The sequence below is a fragment of the Pseudorasbora parva genome, chromosome 7 (assembly GCF_024679245.1).
Source record: "Pseudorasbora parva isolate DD20220531a chromosome 7, ASM2467924v1, whole genome shotgun sequence".
Taxonomy (NCBI): domain Eukaryota; kingdom Metazoa; phylum Chordata; class Actinopteri; order Cypriniformes; family Gobionidae; genus Pseudorasbora; species Pseudorasbora parva.
In genome coordinates this window covers 36,060,607-36,085,897 of record NC_090178.1, presented here as the reverse complement: position 1 = coordinate 36,085,897, position 25,291 = coordinate 36,060,607, and the positions used below count along the sequence as shown (strand labels likewise).

General features: G+C 38.9%; 2 protein-coding genes across 5 annotated transcripts in view; both read left to right on the top strand.

Annotated features, from left to right (window-relative positions):
- The window catches only part of tcaim (T cell activation inhibitor, mitochondrial), an 87,115-nt gene extending 74,402 nt beyond the window's left edge, over positions 1-12,713 (top strand). For all 4 annotated transcript variants that reach the window (XM_067449201.1, XM_067449202.1, XM_067449199.1 and 1 more), the window contains one exon: positions 11,241-12,713. In XM_067449201.1, the coding sequence (XP_067305302.1) occupies positions 11,241-11,466 (226 nt within the window). In that variant the 3' untranslated portion in view covers positions 11,467-12,713. The remainder of the gene's footprint in view (positions 1-11,240) is intronic.
- Positions 12,714-23,355: 10,642 nt separating this feature from the next.
- trim71 (tripartite motif containing 71, E3 ubiquitin protein ligase) overlaps positions 23,356-25,291 on the top strand; it is a 38,893-nt gene continuing 36,957 nt past the window's right edge. The window contains exon 1 of the mRNA XM_067449198.1: positions 23,356-24,889. Coding sequence (XP_067305299.1) covers positions 24,173-24,889 — 717 coding nt within the window. The 5' untranslated portion in view covers positions 23,356-24,172. The remainder of the gene's footprint in view (positions 24,890-25,291) is intronic.

The following is a 25,291-nucleotide window of genomic DNA, read 5'->3' as shown; positions in this document are numbered from 1 at the left end:
AGTTTCTTAACTTTTTCGCTGACGAAAGCAGAGCCGTGGAGACCAACTTAGCCATACTTTCATTGTTTTGAGGGGCGAGCTGAAATGACAGAAGGTGTTGTGTCGCGAAGATTTGCTTCCCCCGGCCTACATTTTCCTCAGACATACGTTTGGAAAATCTGCATTATAAAATGATTCCGCTTCATAAAATGATTGTAGAGCCACTGTAGTGAGATGGGCTTCGTAAGACGACGTCTTTAGTGCCTTTTATGGGTCTTGAGAGAGGAAATGACATTGGTGAAATCCGATGGCTCAGAAAGGCCTTCATTGACACCAAAAATATCTTCATTTGTGTTCTAAAGATGAACGGAGGTCTTACGGCTGTTGGATGACATTAGGGTGAGTAATTAATGACAGAATTTTCATTTTTGGGTGAACTAACCCTTTAAAGCTGGGGTAAGTGCTTTCTGTTAACCGTTATAGATATTTCAAATCACCAAAACAAACACGCCCCTACCCCAAAAGGGTCTCGGCCCTATTTTGATAGCTCCGCCCCACACATACTTAACCCAGGCAACGACTATGGCAGAATCTGTGTGTAACTAATCCAGGTCAAATATTCAATTAAAAAGTCACCCCTTCCATCACAAAAACACAAACCGTTCTCATGAACAACTCTATAGAACACGAGCATGACACTCCAGTTAACGACACTTTACAATTATGACAAGATTAGAGTTATAGCGATCACAAAACACAAACCGTCCTCATGAACAACTCGATAAGTATACAAGCTCGATAGTCCAGCTAACGACATATTACAATTATGACCGGATGGGTTATATAGATGAAAAGAGGAAATAAACATATATTAGGAGTATAGTATCTTACCTGTCAGACACATTTTGTGAGCCAACACTTGAAACCCTGAAACAGTGATCAGGAGATTTAGGGTGCGTTCACACTTGTCATGTTTGGTTCGATTAAAACGAACCCTGGTGCGGTTGCTCGGTTAGTGCGGTTCATTTGAACATATGTGAACGCTGCCATCCGAACCCTGGTGCGCACCAAACAAGCGGACCGAGACCGCTAAAAAGATGGGTCTCGGTCCGCTTCCAAACGAACTCGATTGATGGTGCGGTTCGATTGATATATGAACGCAACACGGACCAAACACATGTAAACGGACCAAAACCCGGACGTATAATGTCACAAGATGCGACGCATAATGCAGCTGATTTGACGACGCGGAAAGATCGGTGTATCCAAAATGAGTAACTTTAACGTTAGAGGGCAAACGTGGAGCAACGAGGAAGAGCCTCATCAATATTTGGTCAGACGAGCATGTTTCGAAAATGCTAGAAAAAACACACAAAAAGCATACCTGGCTCTTCTCATCAAAGTTCCTGTGTTGCCCATTATTAGCAGGTACAGACGACAGAACGGCCGTCTCTTTTCTGCACAACGGAGGAAATCCTGCTGCTGTTTTGAATGTTTTGAACATTTTATGAGCTCTTCATGAGTTCTCAGCGGGTAAAAATAATGCCACATGTACACGCATAAAATGATCGCGTTTAATCCAGCACACAGCGTTGTTTTGAATGTTTTGAACATTTCATGAGCTCTTCATGAGTTCTCTGGTAAAAAATAATGCCATATGTACACGCATAAAATGCCCGCGCGTGTAATCCGCACACAGCATTGTTTTGAATGTTCGGTAAACGAGCTCCTACGTCATATAAGCCGACCAATCAGGTTGTGACCGTCTCCCTGTGCCTTTGGTTCGGTAACTTTAGGTTCGCTGTTAAAAATGCCCGTGTGAACGCTAAGCGGACCAGGACTATTATGTTTTGTTTTTGTTTTTTGGTCCGGACCAAACGAACCAAACTAACGAACTACAAGTGTGAACGCACCCTTAGATTTACGGTGTGGAAATGAACGGGTCTTTATCGTCGCTGAAGTGAGCCACAATTCGATCGCAAATGGACAAACAAGCGAACATGACACACGAGCATATTCAAGCAAAAACCAGCATATATTAGTTCTTTCTTGGCTAATGTCCGTCCTGTGTTTTTGAATAAAGACGTGCACTGGGCCTCTCTTCTCACCATAGACACGCCCCTTACCTGCTGATTGGCTACAAGTTTGTTATTCCACTCGGCCCGAGTCCTTTTTCTAAAATGGTTTTGAAATAACACTTACCCCACCTTTAATGTGCATTAATCATTGGTGAATTAAACTAAAGAACAAACATGATTGTTTTAATTATCTTGTAACAAATTGTAATTGTGTGACTGACTAGGGATGTGAGGGCAGGGAAAAACAGTATTATCTGCTATTATTACTGCATATAATACATTGTTAATTCATAACTTTTTAACAATCCAATTCCATGTGACTGAAAACAAGTGAGCGAATTCAGACAGCGGTTGTGTACATCTGCAATACACTTGCTATTGCGGTGCAATGTGGTATAGAATAAGTGCACTCAGTAACGTCCACTATGGTTTTGGACACCAATACAAATGGCTGGATGATTGGGGTCTGCAGTAAAGATATTGGCTGTTAAAATTAAATAAATACATAAATACATTTATGTCATGGTATATACTCGAATCTGACTGGCTGGAAGATGTGCAATAAAACCATTTAATGCACAGCTAGTTTAATCACCATTCTACTGTATATTAAAGGAATACCGCTTTTTTATATTAAACTATGTTATTGCCTTAACTAAGACTAGTTCATACATACCTCTCTCGCCTCAGTGCGTGCACTTAATCTCTCTGACGCGCGGTGACATTCTGATAGCATTTAGCTTAGCCCACTAAGCCCAGTTCATTCACTATGGTACCAAACAGAGATCAAGTTAGAAGTACCAAACACCTCCACGTTTTCCCTGTTTAAATACAGTTACACGAATAGTTGAACGATCAAGTATGGTGACACAAAATGACGTTTTTCTAAGCGGATTAAAAAGGAGAACTATAATGTATGGCGGAATAGCACTGCTTAGAGTACTTCGACTTGGCGCAGTAAAAAGTCACGCCTAAAAAATCCTCTCATTTCTGTCAATGGGGGGAGGGGGGAGATGTGAGGGAGGATTTTTCGGGCGTGACTTTTTACTGCGCCGAAATGTGATGTCATATAGTCCTATACACACATATACGTAACTCTGGGATTGCGCTGCGCACACACAGAAACATTCAAAAGCACAGAAACGTATCAACGCTGCCCACAACTTTTATTAAAGGGGTACTTCAGCACTGGGAAGATTAATCTGTATTTAAACTGGGTCATTAATGTAGTAGAAATGTGAAAATATTTTTTTGAATTTGGTGCTTTCTAGACTGAGAAAAAACAGAAAATTTACTTTTGTTTTATGGGGATGGGAGATTCCCTTCGCTGCCTTATGAAGCCACCCCCAAAGCCACCGCTACTAGATTACTGGATCCCTTATCCACTGCGTTTATTTTCATAAAATCAGTTCAGTTAGAGAACAGACACTACAATTAAAAACTGAACGTGTCTGTTCAATATAATGTGATTTAGATGCTGAAGGAGTGTCACAGCACAAACGCAGGGGTCAGATTAAATTCACTCTGATGAATGCTCTGAATGAGCTCTACTGATGAGAGCTGAGGTGAACGCGTCTGCGGCATACATTCACAGTGCATGTTCAGTCTGTGGCGTTTTCAGTTCATGCTTTTGGAAGCTTAACTTATATAGGAATTAATTTGAGAAGTTGAAACACTCACTTTGCTCCGCCGGCCGCTCCGTTAACATGAATGCCTGCAGCTGCCTGAGCTGAGCTGTGAGTGCGATCCCACCGCCCATGCACGGGTTGAAAACATGTGGTAATAGCTCCCTCTACTGGCTGTAGTCTTGCGTCTGGCCCAAAAAATTACTATATTTGCGTCATCTGAGGATTTTTTTCCAGAAATAAAATGCATAAATCTTTTGTCTCAGGGAGATATGAGGGGGGGAGCACAATCATTCGAATATACTCCCAGGTTTATACTGAAACAAAGCCCTATGCTAATCGCTGAAGTAACCCTTTAATAAAATAGCATTGCTATTGAATCAATACATTATATTTCTCAGCAATGAGGGGGTTACATCGCTATTATAAAGCTTCATTGTTAATAGAGAGACACTGAACAAACAGCAGGTACGAAGCTCTTACCTCTCTCTCTCTCTCTCTCTCTCTCTCTCTCTCTCTCTCTCTCTCTCTCTCTCTCTCTCTCTCTCTCTCTCTCTCTCTCTCGATAATTAATTTAAATAAATGCCATAATTCATTCATTCAAATAAATGTACTTTTATGGACTACTTTATCTCTGTGTCTGATTCAATGCAGGCAGAATGCTAGATCTAACCTTCTAACCCTTCCCGTCGAATATTGCCCTGCAAACATCAATAGCAGCTTTAAGTTGTCAATGCTGGCTAATGACCATCAGACCATGGTGTAAGCGTTCATTAAACTTCGGGTCAGATGGTTCTTTGCCTCTAAGTTGTGCATTAAAATTGTTTAATGCACAGCTAGCCATGGATTATCCCTTAAAAAATACATTTGTGTTATTTAACATCTCATTATTACAGGTTTGTGCAATATTCTAGTTTGCATTTCACCGTTTTTATTCATTTTGATGAGTAGTGAATCTATTTTTGTGCAAGTGAGATGAGTAAATACATGCTAACACTTATTCTAGATCTACAATAACCATCAGGTTTACACAGCGCACACAATGCATCTGCCTCTTTTCTCTCAACATGGGGACAAGAGAGGTGTCAGTCGATAAATTGGTAATTAGTAACTTTAAAAGTAATCTGATTACATTACTCACATTATTAGTAAAGTGTTACCCCGACACTGTTACTCAGTACTTACAGTATTGTTCAAAATAATAGCAGTACAATGTGACTAACCAGAATAATCAAGGTTTTTTGTATATTTTTTTATTGCTACGTGGCAAACAAGTTACCAGTAGGTTCAGTAGATTCTCAGAAAACAAATGAGACCCAGCATTCATGATATGCACGCTCTTAAGGCTGTGCAATTGGGCAATTAGTTGAATTAGTTGAAAGGGGTGTGTTCAAAAAAATAGCAGTGTGGCATTCAATCACTGAGGTCATCAATTTTGTGAAGAAACAGGTGTGAATCAGGTGGCCCCTATTTAAGGATGAAGCCAACACTTGTTGAACATGCATTTGAAAGCTGAGGAAAATGGGTCGTTCAAGACATTGTTCAGAAGAACAGCGTACTTTGATTATAAAGTTGATTAGAGAGGGGAAAACCTATAAAGAGGATCAAAAAATGATAGGCTGTTCAGCTAAAATGATCTCCAATGCCTTAAAATGGAGAGCAAAACCAGAGAGACGTGGAAGAAAACGGAAGACAACCATCAAAATGGGTAGAAGAATAACCAGAATGGCAAAGGCTTAGCCAATGATCACCTCCAGGATGATCAAAGACAGTCTGGAGTTACCTGTAAGTACTGTGACAGTTAGAAGACGTCTGTGTGAAGCTAATCTATTTTCAAGAATCCCCCGCAAAGTCCCTCTGTTAAAAAAAGGCATGTGCTGAAGAGGTTACAATTTGCCAAAGAACACATCAACTGGCCTAAAGAGAAATGGAGGAACATTTTGTGGACTGATGAGAGTAAAATTGTTCTTTTTGGGTCCAAGGGCCACAGGCAGTTTGTGAGACGACCCCCAAACTCTGAATTCAAGCCACAGTACACAGTGAAGACAGTGAAGCATGGAGGTGCAAGCATCATGATATGGGCATGTTTCTCCTACTATGGTGTTGGGCCTATTTATCGCATACCAGGGATCATGGATCAGTTTGCATATGTTAAAATACTTGAAGAGGTCATGTGGCCCTATGCTGAAGAGGACATGCCCTTGAAACGGTTGTTTCAACAAGACAATGACCCAAAACACACTAGTAAACGGGCAAAGTCTTGGTTCCAAACCAACAAAATTAATGTTATGGAGTGGCCAGCCCAATCTCCAGACCTTAATCCAATTGAGAACTTGTGGGGTGATATCAAAAATGCTGTTTCTGAAGCAAAACCAAGAAATGTGAATGAATTGTGGAATGTTGTTAAAGAATCATGGAGTGGAATAACAGCTGAGAGGTGCCACAAGTTGGTTGACTCCATGCCACACAGATGTCAAGCAATTTTAAAAAACTGTGGTCATACAACTAAATATTAGTTTAGTGATTCACAGGATCACTAAAAAAAATGTTTGTACAAAATAGTTTTGAGTTTGTACAGTCAAAGGTAGACACTGCTATTTTTTTGAACACACCCCTTTCAACTAATTGCCCAATTGCACAGCCTTAAGAGCGTGCATATCATGAATGCTGGGTCTTGTTTGTTTTCTGACAATCTACTGAACCTACTGGTAACTTGTTTGCCACGTAGCAATAAAAAATATACTAAAAACCTTGATTATTCTGGTTAGTCACATTGTACTGCTATTATTTTGAACAAGACTGTAAATGCGTCATTGACAAATAAAACTTCAAAAAGGTGTTGTTTATGAATTCATGAACAATGTGTTTAAACAAGTTAAACAGTGAAAACATTTAAAGTTTAAATAACATTTTAAAGTGTTAAAATACATGTTTTGACTGTTTTTATGTCAGGTGATACAACCAAAAAGTTGTTGTTGTACCACCTGACAGGGAAAGTGTACTAACCCACCCATACTTCAAAACTAGCAGTTTTTAATTTGAGAGAATCTGCCACAAGGATCATTTGGGGTTCTCTGAATAATGCATGATCATGTTTACGGTAATTACCATGTGAATTCATAATAAAAGAGCCATGTTTGCAGCTGTGCCACCCTAACATTTGAGAATTATACAAATTGCTGGCAACAAGTTTTTTAACTATCTCAACAGCTTCTGACATTTATAAACTGTGTTTACACAAGATTATATTCAAACCTAAAATGATGCCATAGTATTTAGCTTTTTAATTTTTTTATTATTAAGACACCATTTAAATCGTTTTCTTAGTCTGTTCGGATAGTTGCACCACCTGACATTTTTGAGGTTTAAGATAACGAAAAATAAAATAATATGTATTATTTAAATGTACTAAAAATAAATTCTAATTAAATAGTGTTATAGAATAAAATGACATACAGGTGCATCTCAATATAATGTTGTGGAAAGGGTCATTTATTTCAGTAATCAAACTTAAAAGTTGCAACTAATACAGGTTCTTCTCAAATAATTAGCATATGTAATAAAAGTTCATTATTTTCCATAATGTAATGATAAAAATTAAACTTTCATATATTTTATATTCATTGCACACCAACTGAAATATTTCAGGTCTTTTATTGTTTTAATACTGATGATTTTGGTATACAGCTCATGAAAACCCAAAATTCCTGTCTCAAAAAATTAGCATATCATGAAAAGGTTCTCTAAACGAGCTATTAACCTAATCATCTGAATCAACTAAATAACTCTAAACACCTGCAAAAGATTCCTGAGGCTTTTAAAAACTCCCAGCCTGGTTCATTACTCAAAACCGCAATCATGGGTAAGACTGCCGACCCGACCCTGTCCAGAAGGCCATCATTGACACCCTCAAGTGAGAGGGTAAGACACAGAAATAAATTGTTGAACGAATAGGCTGTTCCCAGAGTGCTGTATCAAGGCACCTCAGTGGGAAGTCTGTGGGAAGGAAAAAGTGTGGCAAAAAACGCTGCACAACGAGAAGATGTGACCGGATACTGAGGAAGATTGTGGAGAAGGACCGATTCCAGACCTTGGGGGACCTGCGGAAGTCTGGAGTAGAAACATCCAGAGCCACCGTGCACAGGCGTGTGCAGGAAATGGGCTACAGATGCCGCATTCCCCAGGTCAAGCCACTTTTGGGCTACAGAGAAGCAGCACTGGACTGTTGCTCAGTGGTCCAAAGTACTTTTTTCGGATGAAAGCAAATTTTGCATGTCATTCAGAAATCAAGGGGCCAGAGTCTGGAGGAAGACTGGGGAGAAGGAAATGCCACAATGCCTGAAGTCCAGTGTCAAGTACCCACAGTCAGTGATGGTCTGGGGTGCCATGTCAGCTGCTGATGTTGGTCCACTGTGTTTTATCAAGGGCAGGGTCAATGCAGCTAGCTATCAGGAGATGTTGGAGCACTTCATGCTTCCATCTGCTGAAAAGCTTTATGGAGATGAAGATTTCGTTTTTCAGCACGACCTGGCACCTGCTCACAATACCAAAACCACTGGTAAATGGTTTACTGACCATGGTAATACTGTGCTCAATTGACCTGCCAACTCTCCTGACCTGAACCCCATAGAGAATCCGTGGGATGTTGTGAAGAGAAAGTTGAGAGACACAAGACCCAACACTCTGGATGAGCTTAAGGCCGCTATCGAAGCATCCTGGGCCTCCATAACACCTCAGCAGTGCCACAGGCTGATCGCCTCCATGTCACGCCGCATTGAAGCAGTCATTTCTGCAAAAGGATTCCCGACCAAGTATTGAGTGCATAACTGAACACTATTTGAAGGTTTACTTTTTTGTATTAAAAACACTTTTCTTTTATTGGTTGGATGAAATTTTTTTAAGATAGGAATTTTGGGTTTTCATGAGCTGTATGACAAAATCATCAGTATTAAAACAATAAAAGACCTGAAATATTTCAGTTGGTGTGCAATGAATCTAAAATATATGAAAGTAAAATTTTTACATCTTATGAAAATCTCAGAATATTGTGAAAAGGTTCAGTATTGTAGGCTCAAAGTGTCACAATCCAATATACGCTAGTTAATCCAAAACACCTGTATAGGGTTGCTGAGCTTTTAAATGGTCTCCGAGGCCCTGTCCACATGAAGCCAGAGCTTTCCCAATCCAATCTTTTTTCCCCCTTGTTTCAAGAAATATCTGTGTACACACAAGATCACTGAAACTGACTCAAAACGATGTAGTATACATGCCAGGCCAGTGTGTGGCGCTGTAATTCTGTCAACAGAATACACTTAAAACCTAGAAGAAGTGTTGTGGCTAAAAGGGGTGTATCAGTGGTTGGTGGTGAGGCAAAATCTCATGATAAAATAACAATAAATACATTTGCTACTTAACAGATGTGTTTTATTAAAGGGGTACTTCAGCGCTGGGAAGATGAATCTGTATTTAAACTGGGTCATTAATGTAGTAGAAATGTGAAATTATTTTTGAATTTGGTGCCTTCTAGACTGAGAAAAGAGAGAAAATGTATTTTTGTCTCATGGGGATGAAAGACTACAATTTCCAGAATGCTTCGCTGCCCTGTGAGGCCATTCCCAAAGCCATCTACTTGATTACAGTGACTGAGTTGGAGAAGACACTACAATTAAAAACTGAACGTGTCTTTTATAAATATAATGAGTGAGTCACCGCGCGAGTATCACAGCACTGAGCACTAACTGCAGGACTGAGATAAATGAGCTGATGAGCTCTCATGATGAGAGCTGAGGTAATCGCGACTACATTTGCGGCATACATTCACAACGCGCGTTTCAATTCATGCCTTTGCAAGCTTAACTTTCATAGAAATTAATTTGAGTAGTTAAAAGACTTACATTTCTCACCATAGCTCCGTTTAAATGAGTGCCTGTAGCTGAGCTGAGCTCTCCCTGCAAGCTGAGTGTGATCTCCATCCCCCGAATGCGTGGGTTCAAAACATGTGGAAATGGCTCCCTCTGCTGGCTGTAGTCTTTAGCCTTTGGCCAAACATTCCTCCTATGATGCAAATATTGTCAATTTGCATCATAGGAGGAATTCTTCCAGAAATAAAATGCATAAATCTCTCGTCTCAGGGGGATATGAGGGGGTAAAGCACAATCATTTGAATATACTCCAGGGTTTCTACTGATACAAAGCCATATGCTGATCGCTGAAGTTACCCTTTAACGCCTTCACCTACCCCGACGCTAAACCTACCCTTACAATAATGCAAATACGGTCATTAAATGACGCAACATTGATGTGTGCATGCCTAGTGCCTGTAGTTTTTTTCTCTTTAATCTTTCACTGTGCTGAATGTAGTGTGATGACATCACTGTTTCACAAAATATACGGATGGGCTGTACACATGAAAACGCAAGAATGTTGTTTTCAGATTTATCCACTCTGGGACCCTGTTACAGAAAATATTGGATTCATGCTTCCAAAACGCTGGATCCGTGTGGACGAAAAACTGATATGGTGCAAAATTTATACGTATACAGCTAAACGTGTCTCTGTGTGGATGGGGCCTAAGTCTAGTTCAGTAGAATTCACAATCATGGGGAAGACTGCTGACCTGACTTGGCACCTGCCCACACTGCCAAAAGTACCAAAAAATGACCATGGGATTACTGTGCTTGGTTTGCCAGCAAACTCACCGGACCTGAACCCCGTAGAGAGTCTATGGAGCATTGCTAAGAGAAAGATGAGAGACATGATACAGAACAATGCAGAAGAGCTGAAGCTATTAAAGTTTCCTAGCCTAGAAATCTAGACGCACCCTAGCGGCAGCAAATCTAATCTGCCCGCGAGTGTCGTCTAGCAACTCTCAATTCACTTCTGAGCTGTAATCGCCAAACTCTGGTCGGGCCAAACACATCGTGTATAGAGTCGGTGGGCGGGGCTTAATTATAATGACGGCTGAGTTGCGTTTGCGTGCTTCTAAACACAGAATCTGCGAACGGCGGTCTATGGTATACGGCGAATGTTTAATCTATCAACAAGCTCTGTTTCACCTTCGTTGCTCTGGTTGGTTGTAGCGCTATCCTATCGCGTGCAGAGGGAGTTTGAAAGACAACCGTTTATCCGCCCCTCGGATTGAGCCCTTTCAATGGTGAGTTTCCAGACCGTAACATCTTGATGTGGGTCTGGCTTGTCAGGCTAGTCCTGGTCTTCCATAACACCTCAGCAGTGCTACAAACTGATAGGCAGTAATTCATGCAAAAAGGGGCCCAAACCAAGTACATGTGCATGATTATACTTTTCAGAGGGCCGGCATTTTTGTATTTATTTATTTTTTATTTTTTTGTATTTCATGTAATATTCAAGAGATTTTGAATTTGGGGTTTTCATATAAGGATTAAGGTTTGTTTATTGGTAGTTGCTTGTAATTATGCATTATATACTGTTATTGCCATGGTAAGTACATGCAAAATATGTAATAAGGACACTGTTAAATAAAGTGTTACCTGTTTAAAGTCATCTTTGACTAAAATGTTAAATATTGCCTTTTATACAGGTTGGAAGCAGAGGAAGAAGACATCATCTTGAGTTGTCTGCAGGATTTGTCTCTGCGCAGTCTGTCTAAAGAGCCCAGCGTGTCGAGCAGTCAGATGATCCCCTGCTGTCGGCGTCTGATGGAAGAGAGATCCCCTCAGATGCAGGGGCTTCATCTGTGCGTCTCTCACTTCTATTCAGTCATGCAGGATGGGGATCTGTGCATTCCCTGGGACTGGAAGGGCTGAAACACACTGCACTTTATTGCAGACACTATGAGATTATGGAAACAGCCTATTGTGTAGGCATTATTATAAATGCACTTTGGTTGTAAAATACCTGCATATCTATTATAAAAATAGCTTTTGGAAATACTAATAAGGCTCTTTTTTTGCCTTGAAACAATCAGTTGCTGGCTACATATCAGAGATTTATGATTCTAATCTAGTTTTAGTATTTTAACATGCAACTTTGAGTTTACACACACACACACACACAAACACACACACACACACATGTCATGTTTCCATGTTTTATGGGCACTTTCCATAGGCGTAATGCGTTTCATACTGTACAAACTGTACATCCTATCCCCTTACACTGCCCCTGCCCCTAAACCTACCCATCACAGGAAACATTCTGCATTTTTACTTTCTCAAAAAAACTCCTTCTGTGTGATTTATAAGATGTTTTCCTCATGGGGACCTAAAAATGTCCCCCACAAGGACAAGGATTTCGGATATTGCCATCTTTGTGGGGACATTTTGTCCCCATAAAGTAGGTATTACCAGGCCACACACACACACACACACACACACACACACACACACACACACACACACACATATACATGGTTGGTTCTTTTTTTCACTGTGGTATCTTTTCAAAACCTGAATATGTTACTGATGCTGTCAGAATCTAAAACGCAAAGTCAAAAGTCAAATTAAGTGTTTAGACAAATGATATGTATACAAGTGTTCAAAAATGGAAAAGTGTTCTCTTCAGATGTATAATGTCTGTACATTATCAATCCTAAATGCTGTAATACCGTCTTGAGATGTAGTGTATCTATGTTTGCTGCTATTGCGTTTCAAAGCTTTATAATGTGACATCTGTATGTACGATAAATATTGAGCTGTGCAACCACAAAGTGTTAATTAAATGTATACGTTGTTATGTACCTATTTCGATTCGCTGTTTTTGAAGATTTTGGTCATTGTGACAGTCCATGAATTTCCAAATCTGACAGATATGAAATGTAATAATTCAGTTGTCATGTATGAATGTGTTAAATATTGTATCACATTGTTGTTCTTATTAATGTTGGAAACAGCCTTTGTGCTCAATACATTTCCTCATAATTTTTTTTTTATTGTACTGACCCTAAATGTTTGGTAGATCACACCTACCATAGTTTCATAGTTTCCACAAAAATGTTAAGCAACAAAAATGGTTGTCAATATCAATATTAATAAAAAAATTCTTAAACACCAAATCAGCATATTAGAATAATTTCAGAAAGACCATGTGACTGGATATGTCCCATGATATATATATATATATATATATATATATATATATATATATATATATATATATATATATATATATATATATATATATATATATATATATATATATATATATTTTTTTTTTTTTTTTAATGTGTTTTTTTTTCTATTTTTCATCAAATAAATACAGCCTTGTAAGCACAAGAGACTTAAAAATTTTCAATTATTCCAAACTTGTTTGGTCTGTTAGTGTAGATGTTATTTAATGTGTCTCAAAGCTGAACTTGCAGGCACCCGCACATCTTTGAGAATGATCTCAGCCCTGCGTGACTGAATGTGAATCATCACTTTCGACTGTTACCTGCGAGTCTGTTTATGGTCTGCGTCACTGCACTGTCTGCTTTCAGACAGATTTACACATGCAGGATTGAGACAGAGGTTATCAGCAAGCACATCACAGACCAGCCAGAAGTATGTGCTCCCCTGTGGGTAGGGAGGATTTTCAGTTTTCTTCTCATGTTCGTCATTATACATCAAAAACTCTGCCTGAAGTCAGTAATTCATTATCGATAAGAAAAAAATCTAAATATCTACTGATCAACCATTATTGTTTGGGCTGCGAACAAACAATCAATTACATATCGTATCATTTTAATTTTTTATATGACAGCTTGGCCAAAAATTATGTAAAATACCACATTAGCAAATTATGTTTGGCATGTTTCATTGCATTATCACAATAAAACAAAAGACTCCAAATACACAATATGCTTACAACATCTTTAATAATATTTGAATAGAGGGTGAAGGTCAATTTCCCATAGGCTTTTGGCCACTACTGAGAAAATTGTGTTTTCTGAATTGCATTTGGTCCCTGATTCAGTTCATGCATTTTAAATTTGATTATAACCTATTTGCTCTCCGGAACCACTGTCAGACCATAACAAATCAGATCATTTCACACAGATAATACTGATCATATATGCAATTGGCATGTCCTGTCACGGTGAAGATGTTACTTTACATGAATGTAAGCAAATTATTTGAAGATAAGAACTACAACTACGACATTTGTTCAGATAAAACCTTAATGATGAGCAGTTACAGGAGGAAAAAAATAGACATTTAATCAAAAGCTGCGATAGTATCCAATGTCCATGAGCTTTACTGTTTTAAAAACTGGTGCACTTTTATAGTACATGCTCACTAAGAAATTACTGAGTAATATATGGTATCTGTTGTTAGGCTGCATTAACTAGGTCAGCCGGACCCGGGAACACTTCCCATAACACCTGATGTACTCGTTACATCATAAAAAGAGTGGCATCTACACTAATGTTAGTCTCTCTGTTTATCCCGTGGTTTACTGCAGTCAGCCGGATTCGGGCCGTATCCAGATCAGATGGTGGACCTGCGTCTGGACATGACCAGCGCATCCCTGAAATGTGTGCAGAGACTGAAATCCTATAGAAATAGAAATCCTCTCATTAGAATCCAGGAAGATGTCCATGGATGGCACCAAATTTTTTACAACTTACCCATAATGCATACCTCAGGTCTTTGTTGACCCGGGACGTCATTCAATACCCTCCTCCTCCTCATTCATTTTTTTTTTTAAGTTAGACATCAATCTTTTGAGTATTACTTAATTAATTAATTATCAATCAATGAAAAAAAATAAACTTTTTTTATATAGCGCTTTTACAATGACGATTGTTTCAAAGCAGCTTCACAGTGTTAAACATAAAAATACTGCAACAAAATTTGATTCGGCTGTACAGTCGTTCTGGAGAAAACAGTGATTTTATCATCTTATTTTAATTTTTCATAGCGTGACAATGTTGGCAGATCAGTATTATAGTTTATGTAATTAATTAAGACCTAGTAAATTAATTGTATTTGTTAGTTGAATAATTTATATAGAAATTTGAGTGTCCCCAACTAAGCAAGCCAAGCCAAAGGAAAACTATAAAAAAATGCCTGTTTTCCCATTTATTTTTTGTTATTATATTGTATAAGGTCGCTGACGACCCGAGGTGTGTAATAGTGCAAGTATATTTTTTCTGCACAAAAATAATTTAATCTGATTGAATGACTGAATAAGTGCAATTCACCTTTATTTCACAAGGTGGCAATGTCTGATACACAACGATGAATTGATTTAACCCTTTGTAACCGCAGGCAGAAAACAAAAGAATAGGAAATATCAACAGCAAAACTTAAAATAGCGGTTTACAGTAGAGCAAGTACTGAACACAATCTAGTATCACTGTCACTTGATCTGGTGAGGAAGCAATCATAATATGGATTTTGAAGATGTTGAAAATGATCTTTTTTTTTTAAATATTTGAGATTGCGAATACAAGCCAGATGCTGAATGTACTGGAAAATGAGCTCTGATGAGAAGAGTGATGATAGTATATAACATCTTCTGAAAATGAACCCTTCCAAGCTCCAAAAGGTAACAAAATATGTGTTCTTTTATTTTTCTGTAATTATTATTACCATAATATCAGGAGAGTTTTATATTATCGCTACAGGTAGAGCTCCATCCATGTTAGAGACCGATCCGGGTCGCAAAAGACCCAAATATGTAATAATGATCAGTGAAACATTCATGCATTTAAGTGGCTGTTTACATGACACTTTTCAACTAAAAACGTTTTTTTTTTTTGCAATTTGGCCGTTCATTTACATGAAAATGCTGTTTTGGGTGCCTGAAAATGCAAACAAAGTGCACCTTAAAACGTTCTCTGTGTAAACAACAAAAACGTGAATCTGTGAAAACAATGACTTCATGCACGTGTATTACATGTTCAGTCTATAGCGTTTCATCACCATCTAGTGGCCTAGCAGATCATTTCATGGATCTGTGTGAATGGGGAACGTTTTGACCACAGTTAGTCTGAGAGCGGTAAACTCAATGGAAAAAAATTATACTGTATATGTCTACGTTTTGAGCATATCATTGTCATGTAAACATAACCTGTGATGATACACTGTTCAACTTTTTTGAGCAATGTTGCCGGGCAATGTTGCTGAGCAAACAGAATGCCTTGTGTTTGGCTCCATTAAATCGCAGATACTATTGTCTATGCCCTTGTTCCTCCCGCAAGCAAATCATCTGGGAGTTATCTTTGATTCAGAGCTTAAATTGATAAGCTTGTAAATTCTGTGTTGAAGACACAACAGTGCTGTGTTGAAGACTCCCCAGTGCTACCATCACTGCATTGGCTCCCAGTTCATTTAAGATTACAGTTCAAGGTTTAATGCTTGTTTCTAGGGCCTTGCCTGGTCTAGCTCCCAAAAATATTTCAGATCCTCTCCAAGGTTATCAGACGACAAGGCCACTGAGGTCATTTCAAACATTACTTCTAAAGAGCCCTAAATCTTGTCTAAAGCCTAAAGGGATTGTGTATTCTCTTTTGCTGCACCCTGCCTCTGGAATAACCTGCCTTTGGATATTAGACGTTGTACTGCTTTGAGTATTTTTAAATCACATCTGAGGGAGTATTTACTTGCACAGGCTTATGGATGAGCAGTATTGGGACACCTCTCCAAATCATTGAATTCAGGTGTTCCAATCACTTCCACAACCAAAGGTGTATAAAATCAAACACCTAGGCATGCAGACTGCTTACAAACATTTGTGAAATAATGGGTCACTCTCAGGAGCTCTGTGGCATGATAGGTTGACACCAATGCAAGTCCACTTGTGAAATTTCCTCACTTCTAAATATTCCACAGTCAACTCTTAGTGGTATTATAACATTGGGAACAACAGCGACACGAAGTGGTAGGCCACGTAAGATCACAGAGTGGGGTCAGCGCATGCTGAGGCGTACAGTACACAGGCGTCACCAACTTTCTGCAGAGTCAATAGTTACAGACCTCCAAACTTTGTGTGGCCTACAGAAGAACAGTGCATAGAGAGCTTCATGGAATGGGCTTCCATGACTGAGCAGCTGCATCCAAGCCTTACATCACCAAGTGCAGTGCAAAGTAAAGCACGCCACCACTAGCCTGACGTGGTCAAACTCCATTCTAGTCAGAATATGAGTGTGAAACTGCTCCATTGGGCTGTGATTATGGGGCGTGTTTCAACCGAACCAGGGACCTCAATTGGATAGATCTACAACCAATCAGAGCAACGAAGCGACGCACAATGTTAGTTGTCAAATGTCAACAGAACCAACCTGATCTCACAGATTTACGTGAAATGAACATGGACCCTTAACTCAAAAATCCGTGTTAGTTTCACGGAATCGCTGAAAAATCTGCGATGGGTTGATGGAAGTGATGCCTATGTAAGTCAATGAGACTTTCAAAGTCAAAGTCAATTTACTGCGGGTTGTTTTCCATGTCCGTGGGTTGAAGCGACCTCAATTATGTGATATATAGACCCAGGAATGCTAATTTTAGCAGGTAACCTTGCCAAAATAACACACATTTTTATCCCTGAAAAATGGGGTAAAAAATTTTTTTTGTGAATAGCATTATGAATAGCATATCCTAAGCATATCCAGCTTAGGATATGCTATTCATCTATTCATTATGTACCATGCAACATTTTTACTAAAGAACATCTTTATACATCTCCACTGCATCTTTATGCCTGGGTTTATTATCGGTAAGTCAAAGGCTTATATGATCAGAACTGTAATAATATTCTATAAAATGTTATTTATTCCAGTGTTATAATAACAATTATACTAATTTGTTACATTTATATAGCGCTTTTCAAGTAATTCAAAGCAATTTAGATGGAAGGGGGAATCTCCTCAACCACCACCAATATGCAGCATCCACCTGGATGATGTGACGGCAGCCATATTGCACCAGAACGCTCACCACACACCAGCTGGATGGTAAAGAGGAGACGAGTGATGAAGCCAGTCAGTAAATGGGGATGATTAGGAGGCTATGATGAACAGTAGCCAATTAAGCTATTTTGGCCAGGATGCCGGGGTTACACCCTACACTTTTTTTTCCGAAGGACATCCTTGGATTTTTAATGACCACGAGAGTCAGGATCTTGGTTTAACTCAGTTTAACGTCATCCAAAGGAAGGTGCTCTTTGACAGTAGTGTCCCCATCACTATACTGGGGTGTTAGAACCCATACAGACCACAGGGTGAGCACCCCCTGCTGTGCCTCACTTTTACCAGCAGCAACCAGTTTTCCCAGTTGGTCTCCCATCCAGGTACTGAACAGGCTCAGCCCTGCGGTCTTGGGCTACAGGGTGATATGGCTGCTGGTGTTGGCAAAGCTGAATTTTCACCATCATTCCACCAATCTTCTATCACATAATCCTTCAGAAAACATTATAATATGACGATTTACTGCTCAATAAATATTTCTCATTCTGAAACTGTTGCTGCTTAATATTTGCGATGAAACATATTTGGGGTCTATACGTTTTTGTGTGTGTTTGTTTTGCTGTAATTAATACTTTTGTTCAGCAAGAATGCATTAAATTGATCAAAAGAAACATTTCAAAGTTGAATAAAGGTTGTTCTTTTGAACTTTCTACTTATCGAACAATCTTGAAAAAACTATTTCCACAGAAATATTATACAGCAACTGTTATCAACACGGCTAATAATATCAACTAATATTAATACTTGATCACCAATAATAATTGATAACACATCAGAATATTACAATGATTTCTGAAGAATTATGTGACACTGAAGACTGAAGTGATGATGTTGAAAATTCAGCTTTGCCATCACAGGAATAAATTAAATCTTTTAAATTGTAATATTTCACAGTATTACTGTTTTTACTTAATCAAATAAATGCAAAATTTGTGCGCAAAAATTTAACCAATTTAGTAGGGTCTTTATTGAAGTCTTTATGTGTTTTTGTATTCAGTACCAATACTTTGCCCCAAACGTCATAAATAAGATGAGCCTTGTGAATTAAATATATGTGCGTATTTCAATGCAATTTATTTGAAAGGTGTATTGGAGACTGATCAAGAGACTAATCATCAATTAGTCAGGACAACAATAATACGACAAGGTATGGCAGGGCGAGACCATTTTTTTAGGTAAGTGGATATAAATGTAATCCCGTGATTAAGACGGGCCTGCAGGAAACCCCTGCTGATAACAAATCTATCAGTTGCATTGTTGAGGTTTAAGCACATTAAGCCAATCAAAAATGGACAATCGCATTCAGATAGATTCACTGGGCCATGTACCTACAATACAGTCAGAGAGGAACAATCACTCCTGACCACATGATTTGGACTTTAATAAAACCATCAATTACACGATACATGAATTAATATGAATTAATTAATGAGCAGTTTGAACCATTAAGTCAACTTTATGTTTATAGCACTTTATAACTTTCCAAAGCAGCTTAACAGTAATTAACAGAAAAATAACTGAATTATGATACAAACTGTATCAAAAAGGAGACATATTTAAATTCTGCTCTTATTGAAGTTAAGAATGTCATTATTTAGCTCAGTGTTGATTTAAATCAGATCAATAACAATGTAAAGTTAATTAAGAAACAATTTTAATTCAGCTATAGTTCTGTTTTAATTCAGCTTTCAAGCTTTGTTCTCATCCAGTGTCAGTGCAGTACACTCACCTAAAGGATTATTAGGAACACCATAATAATACATTGTTTGACCCCCTTTCGCCTTCAGAACTTCCTTAATTCTACATGGTATTGATTCAACAAGGTGCTGAAAGCATTCTTTAGAAATGTTGGCCCATATTAATAGGATAGCATCGTGCAGTTGATGGAGATTTGTGGGATGCACATCCAGGGCACGGAGCTCCCGCTCCACCACATCCCAAAGATGCTCTATTGGGTTGAGATCTGGTGACTGTGGGGGCCATTTTAATACAGTGAACTCATTGTCATATGATTCGAGCTTTGTGACACGGACCCACGGTGCATTATCCTGCTGAAAGTAGCCATCAGAGAATGGGTACATGGTGGTCATAAAGGGATGGACATGGTCAGAAACAATGCTCAGGTAGGTCGTGGCATTTACATGATGCCCAATTGGCACTAAGGGGCCTAAAGTGTGCCAATAAAACATCCCCCACACCATTACACCACCACCACCAGCCTGCACAGTGGTAACAAGGCATGATGGGTCCATGTTCTCATTCTGTTTATGCCAAATTCTGACTCTACCATCTGAATGTCTCAACAGAAATCGAGACTCATCAGACCGGGCAACATTTTTTGAGTCTTCAACCGTCCAATTTTGGTGAGCTTGTGCAAATGTTTGTCTCTTTTTCCTATTTGTAGTGGAGATGAGTGGTACCCAGTGGGGTCTTCTGCTGTTGTAGCCCATCCGCCTCAAGGTTGTGCGTGTTGCGGCTTCACAAATGCTTTGCTGCATACCTCGGATATTTCAGTCAAAGTTGCTCTTCTATCAGCTTGAATCAGTCGGCCCATTCTCCTCTGACCTCTCGCATCAACAAGGCATTTTCGCCCACAGGACTGCCGCATACTGGATGTTTTTCCCTTTTCACACCATTCTTTGTAAACCCTAGAAATGGTTGTGTGTGAAAATCCCAGTAACTGAGCAGATTGTGAAACAATCAGACCAGCCTGTCTGGCACCAACAACCATGCCATGCTCAAAATTGCTTAAATCCCCTTTCTTTCCCATTCTGACATTCAGTTTGGAGTTCAGGAGATTGTCTTGACCAGGACCACACCCCTAAATGCATTGAAGCAACTACCATGTGATTGGGCGAGTAGATAATTGCATTAATGAGAAATTGAACAGGTGTTCCTAATAATCATTTAGGTGAGTGTATATATATATATATATATATATATATATATATATATATATATATATATATATATATATATATATATATATATATGGATCTGTGGATCTGCAGATCCACAGATTAGCATGTAATGTTGAGAGATGACGGCTATATATATATATACACAGAATATTACTTTAGTCAAAAAAATTTTTTTCTAAAAAAACATGTTTTTTGAGTATCATATTTGATACATCAAACTTTTATGGCCCAAGAACTTACATTTGAGAAGGGAAAACAAGCCTCCCAAATTGAGCAAAAAATATGCAACTTGATGCAGTTGCTGATATTTACACACACACACACACACACACACACACGCACGCACGCACGCACGCACACACACACACACACACAATTTCTGATAGCTTGTAATGTTAATCAGTGGCCTCTTTATAATAGTATAGCAGACTTTAAAATGCTTATAAATATCAGTTGCCCCTCTATATATTTCAGTAATATCTCTCATTAAGATGATATTTCAATGCTTAGTTTAATGATCAAAGCTCTTATAACGTTTTTAGAATTATACTAAAAAGCCCTTTACTTGCTAAAAAGTACAAACACAAGAAAGCATGTAGTAGATTGTGTACAGCAATGTTCTCAACAAAGTTGTGATCATGTTAATAAGTTGGAGGCCTTAGAGATTAGCGTTAGGGTTAATGGGACTAGGACTAGCAATTTCCTGGGCCTGAGAAAGAATCAGCGCTTCATTACGCACATGCAGATCCACACGTACACATAACCCCTGGCCACATTGCCTGTGGTCATTTCCACCATGTGACATGACCCTTCCTTGCTTTGCTTGGTTACGCCCAACCCCCCATTCTGGCCTTTTCCTCGTGTAGATCAATGGAATGTCCTTGGGATGGCCAGAGCTCTGCAGCTGAGTGTGGGCAGCCTCTACCCCTAATCCCAGCCATAATAATGGGGTCAAAAGGTCCCTCTCAAAGCCCTGTCTTTCAGCCTGGCATCCCACTGCTTTATTGGGCAGCCTGCATCTGGAGCCTAAGCCCCACCGAGAAGCTTCCTCCCTTGTCACAAGAGCCACCCCAGCACCCCGTCCTAAGTGCCCATAAATGCGCACAAAAGCCAGTCCTACATGTGGTAGCTATCTATTACAGGAGGGGCCCTCAGGAGGCGTATAGCATCGATTACAAAAAGGTTGAGATTGATTTCATAGGTTCAGGTGTGGGTTGGAAATTAGCATGTAATGTTGAGAGATGACGGCTGGGAGAATTAATGAGAAATAATGAAAGAACAAAAGGATCTTCATGTCCTAGAACATGTTTACCAACCTTTTTGTCTTATGTAACCCCACAGCCCCATCAATAATTCTCAATCACCCCTTCATCCGCACCAAACCAGAACTGTGTTCCTTTTAGATAACATTAGGCTCAATTTAATTTAGTGCTATCACTATAAATAGTCAAATAAATTAAAAAACACTATTCATTGTTTTATTTAAACAAAAAAGAAAATTATGCTTGATATCATTTAGCATTATCATTATAAAGAATATTTTCCCTCAAAATGGAGCTGAAAAATCACGAATCATTATTATCTAAAAAAAGTTATAAAAATATATTAAAAACATATAGCCTATAATATGTGAGTAATGCCAATAAAAACAATTGAAATATGGAAAATAAAATAAAACTTTAAATATTATGATTGATATAATTTAGCATTATCATTATAAAGTATATGTCCCATCAACATGGAGCTGGAAAATCAAGAATCATTGTTTTGTTTAAACAAAATAATAATAATAATAATAATAATAATAATAATAATAATAATAATAATAATAATAATAATAATAATAATAAAAACATACACGACAGTAATGTTAATAAAAAATGAAATATGGAAAAGAAAAGTAAACTTAAAAATAAAATAAAACTTTCATCTAGCATTTAGATCAACCAACCATTAGATTCATTGAGATATAATAGCCTATAGTTTTTTTAAAATATTTAAAACATTAAATATTTTTTTTTAAATTATTTTATATTAACTAATTATTATGTTTTAGTAGTTTTTTGTGTGTTTATTGTCATTTATAGTAGTTGCCTTTCTAATAATATGTATGTAAATATTGTATTGATTGTAATATAATACTATATACATATATTTAGATATTTAGTAACCTATATAAAGTAAACTAAATTAAAATGAAAAATGTTGACAACTAGCTGAAATAAAAATTAAAAATGTGTTTAATATTTGCATTTATTTCAGTTAACATTTATTTTATTCAACAAAAATGTTTTATAGCGTTAAAGTGTCGTTTTTGTTAACTCAAGTAACCCTGATATCAACAAGATACCTTTGATCGAAATTCTTTTTTATTTTTATATTTTTTACCAACAGTTAAACAGTTAGGACATTTAGCTAATATGGAAAACAATATCGGATGACAAACATGGAATATAATAGATAATTTGAAAACACGAAACATGAAGATTTGGTCTTTCTGCAATTTCTTAAAACAGGTAGGCCTAATTCTCGTGCGCAGATACATAAAACCACAGCAAAAGGCCAGCTGGATCCATGTAAAACAAAAACAAAACGAAATCTTTTCTGCAAAAACAAAACAAAAACACTACAGGATAAATCCTAAATACGTCTCTTTGAGCACCGGGTATTCTGCTGCCCATTAAAAAGAATCGATTTTTTTTTTTTGGTCTCTGAATTTGTAGCTACTAGCTATTTTATTAGTCAATCATGCCTAACCCCGCCCCATCACAACACAAGCCCCGCCCATCTAGAGTGTTCTCAGGCGGAAGTGCGCTCTGGGCTTTTTTAGTATGGACGCGTTATCTGGATGGTCACGCGCTGTAGAATAGCTGTACGCGCGAGCGTCATTCCCAATGAAAATGAATGCGGATTGAAGCGGCACGCGGAGAGAGCGTTTGTTTTGCGCTGTAAACGCAAAACGAGTACGGGCAGTTGAAACCTCGGGAACGAGTGGAGACGAAAGGTTGAATGGTTACTTTATTCCCTTCGCCAAACTGTTCCTGTCAGCGGACTCAGAGAAGTTAAAGGGGCTTTTCAGCTTCATCACAGTAACAGGATCCTGAGGGGCGCTGCGAGCTAACGAGCTACATGGGACATACTTTGAATTATTTAATTGCGGCTGGCGCAAGCGCGAATTGAGAATATTGACGCGCTGATGGTAGACTAAAGCGCGTTCATGGAAAAAGGACATATATGCGCCTGGAAAGGGAAAAACTGACACTGTATCGAGCGCGTTTGGCCCCTCTCGTCATGCGGCGGTGGGGGAGGATCGGAGCAGGGACCTAGCAGCGGATTTCATGTTTCGCAACAATGTTAATGCCCCACAACGAGGGATTATAAGGCCTCAAAATGACACTTGGTCTCCAAATGGTTAAAGTGCACTCGAGAAGTTGCGTATAGAGTTTGTTCTGCGAATCAATATAGCTAACAAAAGCAGAGAGCCAAATCCAGTCTAAACTTATTCAACGGAAATGTATATATCATGCATCTTTGAATGTAGCTCAAAGTAGCCTACAGCATGTAGACTTTATGATCTATGTTATTTGCTTGAATTGATCAGGGAACCATTTCAGCAGCCTTCGTGTATCTTAACGCGTCTTTATGTGTGAAGTTATTCTGTGGTCCTCTGCGCAAATGGCGTCTTTCCCAGACTCCGACCTGCAAACATGTCCGCTGTGCAAGGAGCTGTGCGGCTGCTCTGCTCCGATCTCCTCCAATTCATCTACCTCCTCCTCGTCCTCCCAGACCTCCAACTCATCTACCTCATCCACCAGGAGGCTGCACGTCCTGCCCTGTCTGCACGCATTCTGCAGGCAATGTCTGGAGGGCCACCGCAGCCCAGGTGACCCTCTGAAGCTCAGATGCCCCACATGCGACCAAAAAGTGTCTTTGTCGGAATCAGGCGTGGACGCGCTGCCCTCCTCCAACTTTCTCTTCAGCAACCTGCTGGATGTGGTGGTCTCTGCCGAGGAACAGTGCAAGAACGGTCGGTCTTCATCGGTGGTCCATCACGGTGGTCTTCTGAGACCCCAGCACCTCTCAGACCCTCAGTGCAGCTCTTGCGATGAGGGCAACCCCGCTACCTCCCACTGCCTAGACTGCCAGGAGTACCTGTGCGATAACTGCGTGCGGGCCCACCAGAGGGTCCGACTCACCAAAGACCACTTCATCGAGGGGCTGATGGAGAGCTTACACCTGGCCAACCGCACCAACAACTCCAACACCCCGGTCAACATCTCCCAGTCCTTCCACAGCAGCTTCTCCATGCTGAATGTTTTCCAGGAGAGGATGGAATTCTGCCAGCAGCATGATAACGCGGTGAGTTTAATCTGCAGTCATTCATGTTTCAATTATTTTGTCTAGCGGTTAAAGATCCGATCAGCTCACTGGAATGTTGCAGGTTCGAACCTCTCATGGGTAGGACTAAGAACCATCTGCAACTACAAGTGTTTTGGTTAAAAAGATCTGCTAAATTGGTTCTCATTAATAACAATCAGATATACTAAGAGGTTGTCATAGATGCACAACCCTGTGGTTAAGGATTTATTCAAGATTCAGGGGAACATATGGAATAATTTAAAGTGAAACCCATTTTGGTTGGCCACTATTCTTGGGGGATGTGTCTTCTAACATTTATTTGGTGGTTACAAGCCTGTTTTGTGGAGCATATTGCTAAAAATGTCTTTCTGAAGGCTGAAAATAAAGATTATAAAGATCGGC